The sequence below is a fragment of the Chaetura pelagica genome, unplaced genomic scaffold (assembly GCF_000747805.2).
Source record: "Chaetura pelagica isolate M959 unplaced genomic scaffold, ChaPel_1.0 scaffold36, whole genome shotgun sequence".
In the NCBI taxonomy this organism is placed as follows: domain Eukaryota; kingdom Metazoa; phylum Chordata; class Aves; order Apodiformes; family Apodidae; genus Chaetura; species Chaetura pelagica.
In genome coordinates, this window is record NW_009953726.1 from 1630374 (window position 1) to 1643157 (window position 12784).

General features: G+C 36.2%; 1 protein-coding gene across 1 annotated transcript in view; it reads left to right on the plus strand.

Moving 5' to 3' along the window:
* The window catches only part of SGPP1 (sphingosine-1-phosphate phosphatase 1), a 49238-nt gene extending 45025 nt beyond the window's left edge, over positions 1 to 4213 (plus strand). Inside the window, exons 4-5 of the mRNA XM_010000695.1 lie at positions 1945 to 2034; positions 3662 to 4213. Of these exons, the coding sequence (XP_009998997.1) occupies positions 1945 to 2034; positions 3662 to 4213 (642 nt within the window). The remainder of the gene's footprint in view (positions 1 to 1944; positions 2035 to 3661) is intronic.
* Positions 4214 to 12784: the final 8571 nt, after the last annotated feature.

Below are 12784 nucleotides of genomic sequence, written 5' to 3' on the forward strand. Positions count from 1 at the left end.
CCCGTAGGAGGCTGAGTTAGGCAGACAGCAAAATTGGCCAAAGATATTCCATTCCATATATCTACGTAAGCTCAAAAGAAGGTCAGAGATCACAGAAGACAACTTCCTTCCTTCTTCTTCTCCCCTTCTCTTCCGTCCGTGGCCGGCGTCCAGGGAGGACTCTGTTCATCCATCACCGTCGATCCTCAGGCTTGATCTCTCCTGACCCCCATAACTCTCTGCTTTCTCCAGCAGCAGCTCCGGGATTCCTCGGGACTCTTCCCAGTTCAGGGAAGTGCTGTGGGAGTTGCTGGGGTGGGGGGAGGCGAGAGGCTTTTGCCTACACCTGAATATATCTGTATATAATTGTATATATTTTCTTGTATCCTTCATTAGTGTTTTAATTAAAGTTGTGTAGTTTAGTTTTCAATCCAGCCAAGTCTCTCTCTTTTTCTCTCTCTCCTTCCCTACCTGGGTTGGGGGGAGGGGGGATCGAGAGCATTGGTGTCGGACCTAAGTCAAACTGTGACAATAGTTTTGATTAGGTACAACTTATAGATTGATGTAGTAGAAATCGAGAAAAAAGCTGCAACAGGAACTAAAGTTTAAAGCAGATGTAGCACAACTGTGAGCTGGGCATTTAGAACTGATTTTTATGTGAAATCTGTTTCTTACATGAAAAGTAAGCTTCCCAATTTTGTTAGTTGGAGAAAATTTTGTCATCTTCACATGGTCCTGAAGCATTCAAGAATCTTGGGATAATGCAGAAGACTGATAATCTTTTCTCAAAATTTTCAATGAAAGCCTTGATTTAGAAGCTTGTCAATCTGCCAAGTGACCTTCTTGAAGGACATACAACTTTATCCAATAAGATTAAAGATACTTTCTATAATTTATTGGATATTCTACCCTTCAGGTTGCCCATAAAAGGAGTAAGGGAAACTACAGGAAAATTGCCTATAGTTCTTAGTTTTTATTCTGAGATTGGAGACTGCCTGTTTATACTGAAAATGTTTATCATTGCTTTCCTGTGGGAAGTGCAGCAATTCTGGAAACATGCCATTTTGTCTTGTGACTGCTTCTTTTATAGAACTAATAATTATTTTTAATACTGAAAAAAGGAAGCTGTATCCTGACTTGAACATTTTGCAATAAGGTACTAGGGAACTATTTCTTACTGTATTGCAAAATGTGAATTAGAAGACTTGTATCCAAAACCTAAAAAGTTAAAATACTAAATTTCAGCACATGTTGATATGAGTTTATTAAAGCAAACTCTTCTCTTCCAGGTAAACAGCCCTTATTAATAACAAATACAGAAACAATTGGAAAGCATTATTTGATAGGTTTGTGCAACAAACATTGGTTGTAAGAGGAAATTTATATGGGTTTGTAAAGAACAAAATAGATTGCTATTCTAGGAGTTTCATACTGATGCTCAGAGATTGAGTCAAGGATTGCAGAAACTTTAAAACAGTGTGTAAGGAATTGAATTAATTTGTAAATTATTAAGAGTTGCTCGTTTTCAGGAGAAAGGTGAAGCTATTAGGTTCTACCTGGATAACTGTTAACTTTCAGTGTAAAACTTAAGAGTTTACAGCACAAAGCTTGTCTCTACCCGTATTGACAATTTGGAATATCATAACATGGCAGGATTGCTATGGAGATCTACACCACTTACTGCTTTGCCTGGAAAGATATGACCAGCTCCTTAAAATTCATATATGAATGCAAAGGAAGAGGGCAAGCAAAAAATTGGAAAAGTTTGACTTAATAATGTTTTGAATTGATGAGAAGTGGACTTACTTGAGGTGGTGATAGGCTTGGGTAGGCTAGGGCAAGAAAAAAGATAAGCATAAGTTGCATTAATTGGAATTAGTTACAGAATTATTATAGTGTGATTAAAAAAAAAAATCTCTTCCAGATTCTAATACGATTTCTCCATTATTTTTTTTTCCCTGCCAGTATCCCCTTGTATTTGGACTGATTCTTGCATTCTGCTGGTGTTCTTTGGTTTGCTGTAGTCGAATTTATATGGGAATGCATTCAATTTTGGTAAGAAATAATCCTACAAGCCTTCTGTTTTAATGTTCTGATTTCATAAATTTTCATCACACTTACATTTTTATGGTGCAGTAATTATATATAATTTTCTCTAGAATGTCCTACCAGATAAGAACAGAATACTTACATCTCAATGTGCAGTTGGGTTCCACGTCAGCTACTCAAAGTATGTGGATTTCAGAGTGCCATTCTAAAATGCTAGGATTTTAGTTACCAAAGTTTCTAAAGAACCAAATGGCAAAGTTGTCATCTTTGAAAAACACTCTTAAATATGGATTTAAAAAAATAAAGTGAAACACAAGTGCATGCAATGTAAAAATGGTAAAACAAGAGCACTCCAAAATCATAATCAGAATGTAAGGCCACTGATAAGGATGGCTACAGAACACTTGCTAGAAGGAGGAGAGCTAACAGGCAGAAAACAGTAAGCCTGGTAGCAAGTAGTAAATCTAGCAGGTGAACACAGTGTAAAGGGAGCATGCAAAAACAAGGCAGCTCAGAAAACCTGAATTATATATTTGCATTACTGGTTAGGAAGCTTCTGAAGTCAGAACCAGTTGTGTGGAGGACAATGGGATGAACTGATGTTTCTGCTGATAGTGTCAGCTGGCAGGTAATGTCTTAGAACAGAGTCATGCAAAAAAAAGCCATGCATCATCATGCATGCAACCATGCAACATCAGCTATGCAACAGTTTCATACCTGAATCCTCTGTAGTGTTTGATATTAAATTCTGACTTTCATAACAGTCAGTTATGTTAGAGCTTTTATTAAGCATTCAGTTAGTGAAAATGAATAAAAATGATAGCTTATAAGGAAAAGTTAAGCTTGTGAATGAAGGTGATTTTGTTTCTAGTGCTTGAATTTCTAAAAAGCCATCAACAAATTCCTTCTAATAACTAAAGGTGACAAAAGTTGCAGATAATTCTATAAACTGAGTGGTTAATCAACAGTAACTGAAAGGTTAAAATAACCTTTTAATTAAGACACTAAAACCAATAAGAAAACAAAAAATCAACTATGAAGTTACAGAAGTTACCTCTTCCTCTCCTTGAGTAGTCTGAAATGGTTCTCCATACTTGCAGTATCTGTAGTTCTAAAGCTGGAGCGGAAGGTCTGAGCTCCAGGGGTCCTTGGCTGCCTTATTGGCGGTTGCTGCCAGCGTGTCTGTGTGTTGGCACCCGGGCACTTAGATCTGCTGTTGACCTGTTCCAGCAAACTAAGTTGGCAGATCATATTTAGCTGGGCTAGATTTGTGCTGATTGCAGGCTGGAATGCCCCTGTCATGGACTGGGATCACTGTAGCCAGCAAACAGCTTTGTTTGATCATGGATTGCTTGATCACAGCTTTACTGATGATCATTCATCATAGAATTGTATCATATCATAAAATTATCTGATCATGCTGCAGATGTCCTATTAATAGGTAAACAAATTCAGTTTCTTACCTTTAACATAAAAATTATTTAATCTTGAACAGCAAATGAGAAAAGGTGGGAATCCCCAAGTCACTTTTAGCAACAGAGCAACTAGGCTTGTCTCTGTGCTAATGTAACTTACATTGTTTTAAAAAAAATATTTATTATACTAATACTGTATGTTTCTCTCTCTTTCATAGGATGTTATTGCTGGATTTCTGTATGCTATTCTCATCTTGGTTGTCTTCCATCCAGTTGTGGACCTGATTGATAACTTCAATTTAACTTACAAATACGCACCCTTGATTATCATCAGTCTCCATTTAGCCCTGGGCATCTTCTCTTTCACTCTAGACACCTGGAGCACCTCACGAGGAGACACAGCTCAGATCCTGGGCTGTGGTGCTGGAGTAGCCTGTGGCTCTCATGTTAACTACCTAATGGGTCTAAAGCTAGATCCTCCTCCCCATACCTTACCTTTGTCTCTTTCCTCTCTCACTGTGACTGTGTTTGGAAAAGCCATATTGAGGTTGTTGATTGGAGTCATAGTCCTGTTGTTAACAAAAGTAGCCATGAAAAAAGCCACGATTCCACTGGCGTGTAGAATATTCCGCGTACCGCATGAGGATATACGGAAAGCCAGGCAACGCATGGAAGTCGAGCTTCCCTATCGCTATATTACGTATGGAACAGTTGGGTTCTCCCTCATGTTTATTGTTCCTTGCCTCTTCCATTTTATTGGTCTTTCCTGATGCAGCTTTAGCACCCTAAATAGGGAGAACAGAACTAGTTGCTTTTTGAAGAGGTGTACTAGTTTGCAAAGGGAAGGCCAGCGAGCTTAGCTTTAGCAGGGCCTTCACTCTCACAGCAATATGTAGCAGGGCAAAGCATTTAAAGAACTTTGCACATCTTCGGGTATGGTATGGGTCCACAAGTCAAATATCAGCCCCCAAGAAGTGCTGAACTCTATAAATGCTGTGTCTATAGTCTTATTGCTGTAACAGAGTCTGTGTGTGTATGATGCAATGAATGTATCCGGAATGTCTGTTGTTCAGTACCTGCATACACTGACATTTAACAGGTATGTCTGACAGCTAATCAGAAACCACCATTCATGATCTATTTGCCACTTTGTAGTAATTTATTCAAGTTATTGGACCATAGACTGCTAGATTTGCTTCCCTCGAAGTCCTGCTTCAAGATATTTCAGCTAATAGGCACTTCTCACGGACCAAACTTGTAATGAGGTTGAATTTTGCTGAAAAACCCAACAGCAGCCTTTTTTTTAGCACCCCCCTACAAAGTAGTGTCTGGATTGGCATTGGTAGATATCACTAGAGTACATATAATTCAGGTACTGTATTTCATGGTTTAATAATTGTGCCTTTCTGTTGCTAAATTAAGAAATGCCATATATACTGTGATGTAAAAATGCCTAATTTTATTTAAAATCCTACATAATTAGGCAGATATTTTAAAATGTTAGATTGTCCATGTTTCTGGCATGGTTCGAGTTAACCAGTGTACTCAGTTTAGCCTGATCACAATTGCATAAATGAAAAGACCTAAGAATCATGTCCCTAAGTTCAAGATGTTGTAAATGGACAATAATCCCTTTTGTAAGTATTTTTAATGAGTGTTGTAAGTTACTGGAAGAGGATATATTTTTCTGGAGATTGTTTATACAGTGGACAGATAGTCAAAATTAATGACCTAAACATACAAACAATAAAAACATCCCATTCTGCAAAGAAATGGGCTTTTCTTATTCTTCCAAACTAATGTAGAAGGACCATTGTTTTTAGATATTTGCTTATAAAATATAATACTTATTCTAGAAAAAAAAAGTATTTTTATGCATTAACATACTGGATTTAAAGGTGATGATCACTCTTACCCAATTTAGATAGCTGTAAGACTAGATAATCATCAAATTAAATTTTTAATAATTCTGATAGGCAGATTGTGAGCAGTCAGGACAGCATGATCAGTGCAAAGCTGGTTTGTGCATATCTAAGTTTTACTGAATTATTACACACTTTTCAACTTTTCATGATCCTTTTTCCAGTGATGAGCAGAATATGACCTTTCAACTGTAATTTCATATGCCTCTTTTGTGCTTCATTTTGTCTATGTTAATGTGTTGCCTAGTCTGGTCTTTCTATGTCAGGAGCTGTTGTACTGCAACAGGAGCTGTCTTATTGTTTGGCCAGCCATGAATTAGTTTTGTATTGTACATTTTTTTCAGGAGTAACATAATTTGGTTGGGAAGTAGACCGATGAGGTAGAATACAAAGCTTACGTTTTTTGTCAACAGTATTTGGAACTGGAAAGGGGCTTTTTTTGTGTTGGAGCTCATATCTCCAAACTGTTAATATGTAAATTAACAAAATTAGCTTTGTATCTCTCTCCTCCAGGCAGCCACAGTTATGGTACATTGGCATTAGATACTGTGAAAAGGTGACTTTTTGGGTGCATTTTTTCTTCAGTGCATTCAGAGTGCACTGCTCTGAGCTTCTATCAAACTGATAGTGTGTTCAACAGCTCCTGCAGTTGAAAAGACCTTATCTAGTAGAACATGATTAGCTTGTTTCAGTGAATATTTCTGGATTTGATTTTTCTCTCTGTTCCTCTTTTGCAGTTTAATGCTGAATGTGCAGTAAAAGGTAACTTGAAGGAGGGGTTTCCACTGGTGTGGCTTCACACAGTAAGATAGTCATTGAATAGGTAGCTGGGGGAATGTTATACAAAATGCCTTATGCTTAAAGCCCTAAGCAAGTGGTGTAGTTCCAATTTTATTAAATTAATCTGAGGCCTGGTAAATATAATAGGATAACTTTGTCTGAAACTTAGGGCATATTCTACTTAAATATCCTAGTTCTACAGTTTGTAGTGAAAAAATGTTTCAATTCTAGCACAGAAGAGACAAGTGAGAAAAACTAATTTTTAAGGTACATATTTGACTTCTAGGAACTTCAGCTTTACAGCATAAGAGCATTCTTAAAGCTGTCTTTTCTAGCTGTGCTTGCTCTGTTGTACTATTAATGGGAAATATAATCTACTGTGGAAGACGCAGAATGGGTGAAAAGATCACTGCAGGTAGGGCTTTCAAGAGGCTAAGGAAAATTGCACTGTAGCTTATTCTGCTAATCACAGATATATATTTTATATTTTTATACATTGGGTAACTTAAAAATGTCATGTTCCACGTACCACATAGTCTAGTACACAGGAAATGTAAACCAGAATGTTTATACAGCACCTTTACAACCCTGTCTCTAAGACTGCAAAAACTTAACTGAAGTTTACATGAAAAAGGTTTTACTCTGCTATTTTCACATTTTGTAAGGGGCTAGGTTCAAGAGGGAAGTTTAGCACAAAATTTCATGCAATATGAATACTGTTACAGAACAAAGAATCACCAAAATGCAAAAATTTAAAAACCCAACTTAAGTGTTTGTATTTTAGAATATTTTTGTTTAATAATAAGCTCAGATTCCTCCAAATCAGGCATTACAAAACAGCAGGTAATACTGGAGCACTTTCTTTGCCCTAAGGTATTCCTAGAGTGGAACATGAAAAATGTTTCTAGTGTGAGCATCAGCTGGTACCAAATTACTTATAAATAAATTTCATATAGCTTTAAAAGGTAGTTAAATGTTGTTTTAGAAAGACAATACACTTGAAACCTTTCACAAAGTGGTGCAAAAACATCTTCATACGTCACTGCTAGTGAACTTCCTCAGTTTTGAATTGTATAGTCATAAAGAGAGAAACACTAGTACTTTATAGAAGCAGATATAAATACATTTATTACAGAAAGCTGTGAGTTAAATTTTTTAATTACTGTATGAAAGAGAACCTGCAACTAACAGTCATGTAGAGTGTAATTCGGCACGAAATTCCGTTTTCCAAGAGGCTGAAGAGACTCAAATTAGTCTTGGACTGCCTTAAACACAGGAGCAAGATTTTTTTCTGACTTGGCCTTCAATCAGAACTAAAATATACATTGCATTGTGGGTAAGCTTGAGAAACTAATATTTTGAAAGAAGTTTCATGTTTATTAAAAAAAGGTGTTACTTTTCAGTCCCATACCATGAAGTGGGGTTGACGCATCTTCTGTGTGATCATCTAGCTCTTCAGTCTTTGATCACATTTGCCTTACCACTTACCTTGCAGATTGGGGAGGGGAAGAAGCTGTTTTAAGGTAAATTGGCAAACCAAAGGGAGTTGTATTTTGTTTATCTACTTGGATATTTTTTTTTTACCAACAGTGTTAAATTGTCTGGATTTTAAAAGCTATTTTGCTTTCCTTTGCTACTTTTTTTTTTTATTGCTGCTTTCAGTATTTTTTACTCAATTTATTTCTTGTTTCCCAAGGAGTGTCCTGAACTTTTTGTAAGCAATTGCTACTTTTATGTGAAGATTGTAATTTTGAACTTGTAAATACTTAAGGGCTGTTAGTGGCTGTTTGCTGCTCAAATACATAAAAACAAACCTTGCATGCCGTAAGTAAATACATCTGTTGTGCTAAAAGTTGTTGCTATTTCAGTATTTGCTTTCTCAATACAAAAGAGAGATTTTCCACACACAATACATAAGATATTTAATGACTCAGTGGTATGAAGGGGCATTGATGTTTAACTCCTGTTAACTTTACTGGGAGTTCTAGTTCCTTCTGTATGACATTGGGAATGAACCCTGATGCATAGAGGCATCAGTGCGTGTGAAGTGACTTAACCTCCTAAGGTGTAAATGTCCTTCCCTTGCTTTGGAGGTCTGAGAGATTATTCTTTTTAAAATAATACTTGGCCCAGTTTTTACTAGACTTTTAAAGGGCTTAACTAGGAAGCTGTTTCTCAGTAGCTGGAACTGGTTGTACATTTGCAACACTTAATTGATGCTTGTCCCTCTGTACCATGGTTATGCTGAAGGACAAGATGCCAGAGTGCTATGAGTAGATAAAATGATGACAGGAGAATTGATTTCTTGCTTATTATGACTCAATTTACTGTAACTGATCCTTGGGTGGGTTTATTTGGTCTAATGTAGAATGTTTCTAGGTTATACAATTTATTTCTATGTTCTACAAACTTACTTTAAGGAAACCTTGACTTTTTTCATGGGAGGAATTCTCATTGAATGACTTTATGCCAGAACTTTATTCTAGTGGAAAGCTTAAGTGACCTTTTTGTTTCAGCAAAAAAACTATAAACCTACTTTTAAAAATATTGTAAATACTGTATTTGTCAACGGATTAATTATATCACTAATGTTGTTTTTCTTCTTAAAATACTTTTTGAAACAAAGGCAGATAAAGGTTAATTTGGAAACAAAATGTGATGATGTGTGTCAGAGAGGATGTGACTCCTTAGGTGTTCTCTAAAAAGTGAGTATCATATACTGGAGTTGAAGCAAATGTTAACTATGCATTAGTAAAATATCTTTGCACTCCATTCTGCACTAGAAATAATTTGCATGTTGGTAAGAGTCCAGTTAACAATACAAAGCCAAGCAGTCAGTGTTTGCAGTGTATAATTAGTAACTGTTCCTTAAAGATCAAAGAGTAGAGGGTACATAGGAGAATACTACCTTAAAGATACCATAAATGTAAATAAAAAGTCCTATCAAGTTGAAGAATTTTTACTCATCTCTAAGCTTTGACTAAATTAGTCACTAAGTTTTTCCCACAACTTTATTTTTGTTAGAAAGTGCAAAGAAAGACAAGGGTGATACTCCTGAAACAGAAATTAGATCTTCAGACAAATATAGATGTCTATAGTATCATAACTGAAGAAGACTAATTCAGGATTTAGCAACCTGAAAAGAGAAAAGTCTGAGGGGGATTTTGTATTAAACTTAATGCACTTAAAAATTATGCCAAAATTTGGCCTATATTTGATTTATATGAAATCTGTAGTACAGTATAGATATAATATATTGCTTAATTTTTATGTATAGTTTTTTCATGTTACTGTATTCCCTGACAAAGCAACTGTTCATAAAATATAAACCAGCATTGTCTAAGGTAAGGCTGTATGTTAGTAGTATTTCAGGGAATAATGCAGTTGTAACCCCCAGTCTCTCAACCTCTTGGAGAACTTTATTTAAAAAAAAAAAAAAAGTTGATTTCAAATGCAAGCCCTGACTTAGTTGAGTATCACATAAATGGTTGCTGTATAATAGTGTACAACTGAAGTTATAAAAATTAATACATCAGAACTTTTGGTTATATTATCATTAATGAGTTTGTATTCATTGTACACTTTCTGCAGTTGTCAACTAATATTTAAACTCATATTGACTGGTAACTGAAGTGTCTAACTTCATCTGCAATGAGTGGGTAATAAACTACTGTTGGATTCAAATGTGCTCTTTTGGTTTTATTCCTTCCAGTGCTGAGGGACATGTGGGTGGACTCATACCACAAGCTAAAGCACTGATTATATAGCAATAATTGCTAGAACAATATTGCCTTTTAAGTTGGGGGCATTAGATGCAAAAATTTAGGAAATAGAATGAGGAAATTGGGTCTTTTTTTTTTTTCCACTGCCCTAAAAACTGGACTGTTAGTTTTCTTTACTAAATACTAAAACAAACTCTTGATGAAACTGTCTACAAAGATTTAAGTTGCACCTTTCTGTAGCTGTTGTCACATGTTGCACATGAACACAGAAACATGCTCTTACTGAAACTGACATGAAACTTGCTTTCTAGCAAAGTGCCTGCAGTGGGGTTGAAGAAATGATTTCACAGGTTCTGGAAACAATGAAGCTTGGGCTTCCAGCAGGTATCTGATGACTGTTTTGAATAATGGTGCAGGGCTAGCTTAATGAGATAGCTCAGTCCTCATTTGAAATCATAATCCTTATAGAAAACAACCACATGAGTTTGTATTCTGTTGGATCCCTTTCCAGTACCTTTTCACCTCCCCAGTCTGCTTTGAAAATTGACCAACTTGTAAGTATGTTTTTCCCCAAACTATTGAGTAATTACAGATTTTCAGGGAATGAAATGTCAGCAGTGTATTTGCATGAGCTTTATTTCCTTAGTAAACCAGACTAATTCCAGAATGCTCTTAATTTCAAATGCTGTGCATTATTGTTTTGCAATGGTCCCAAGATGCTTGAACTGCTATGTAATCTACAGGCATGAGAAAGTTTTAGTTTTCTGTATGCATTTTCAGTAGCCTTCAGTTACTTGGAGAAGTGCAGCAAAAAATAAAACACTAGTCAGCATAACAACTTCTCTTACTGCACTTGTGCAATCCCCAGTGAGGAAGTTGAAGCAGTGAAGTAATGTGTCTGAACAGTATTGCAGGACACACTAGAAGAGGTGGGAACTGTCCCTCAGAAGGAAGCTGTTACACTATTTCAGAACCATTTACTGGCCACTGTACAGTGTTTCTCCTCCTTTTCTTAACTGGAAGGATTTATGTGGAGCTAGTGTACAAGTTTCTACATTTTCCATAAGGCTTTACATACTTTTATGCTAAACAAATATCCTACAACTTGCAGAGGTTGCTCTGGTTGGGTTTTTTCCTATCAACACCTTTTTATGCTGTTAGAGCTGTCAGAAATGTAGATAACCAGGATGTTAAAGACCACAGAAATGTATGATTTGTTGGTTATTAGCTTATTCTATAAGTTTCAAGATAACTTTGAAGATGCTGAGATTAAAAAAAAAAGAAAAAACCTCAGCCCCAAAAAGGATAAACTCAAAATAAAGTAAATTATGAAAACCTCAACAAGTGTAACTACTAAATCACACCTTTCCAATGGCAAGATTTAAATTCATCATTCCACTGATGTAACTATTTATGGACTTTGCTGAGGAAACAAAGGTTTATTATAAGGACTTGTTACCAAAGCAAAGGTCTGGTCCCTCACTTCATAAAATGACTCATAAGTGTGTGGTCTTTCTAATTCTTTGTTCTAAAGAAAATAATTTTGCAGGGATTTGGAGTAAAGCATTCCTTCTCTGCTTAAACAGCTGATGGAGCTTAACTGATTGACACATGGCAATTCTAGTTTGTGCCATAAGCTGAAACCAGAAAGGTGTAATTGGAACTCTTTTGATCAGCCTATCCTGGCCAGATACTACTGAACTGATCACTAGCTCTCCATAGACCTGAGATTTGGATCTTCCTCAACTGTATATTGTGTTTGCTGCTCTTCCCATGAGACTTTTAGATCATGGAGTGGACCAGACACAGAACCGCATAAACTTCCGTAGGTACAAATCATATTTAATAGTAATTTGTCCATCAGTTTAGCGTATAGATAGTCTAATTTTATTTGACTTGCTTGCTAATTACTTTGCAGAAAGTAAAAGCACATTCCTGCCCAAAATCTTAAACCTGCAGTGCACTGAGGCCTGTCCCTTCCTCCATTTTACATTTTGCAATAGAGCTTTCCCTGTGCTTTTAACCTTAGTCTGTGAAGAACAGTTGGTTGTAGTGACACTTTTCTGAAGGATTTTCTCATCCCTCTATTAGTTGTCAAATATTTATTACAACCTTTATTACTGACTTCACTGAATGGTCTGATTTTTGTACAAGTTACTTACTCTGACCACATGCAACACCTTTTCCTCACTTTACAAAAGCTGTGGGTTTGGTACACATAGGTCATTTTGAGTATGGCTGGTGTGCTTGCTTTTACTTCCCTCTAATGTTCTGACCCTCCCTCTGCCTTCTGGGACTAATATTTTCTTCTGTCCCTGCAATCACTGAACATGGATCACATCCTCAAGAGAAATCTTGTCTTTTTTAAACTACATAATAAATCTTTTAGGGATGAGAGGACAAAGCATGAGCTATGAATCCTTTGCCCATTTCAGAACATCTGTTGTGCTAAAAGTTGTTGCTATTTCAGTATTTGCTTTCTCAATACAAAATAGAGATTTTCCACACACAATACATGCAGTTGTTTCTGGATATCCTTAATGTTCAAAAAGGACCTAGTTAGCTTCCAAAAGATGGAGAGTGGGGAGCTATTTTGGCTTAGAGTTGTTGTCATCTGTTGTGGTAGCTAGAGAGCAGCCTATCACCTGTACTAATTCTAATGCAGTTGCATTCCAGGTAGGCTCAGACCTGAGTTCGTAGATGGATTCAGCAGTTCATCTTCCAGAATGTTAGTAAAAAACAAACTAAAAAATCCCCCCAAATTTATTTTCTAAAAGTTCTTTTCCTCGTAAATGTATAAGGCTGATTTGAGATGAGCAAGCTTAAGCAGAAAGTACGTTCTGTTTGTGTATCAGTTAAAGACTAAAATTTCCCCTGAATTTCTTAATCCATCACACGTTTGATGATCTCTCCTGGG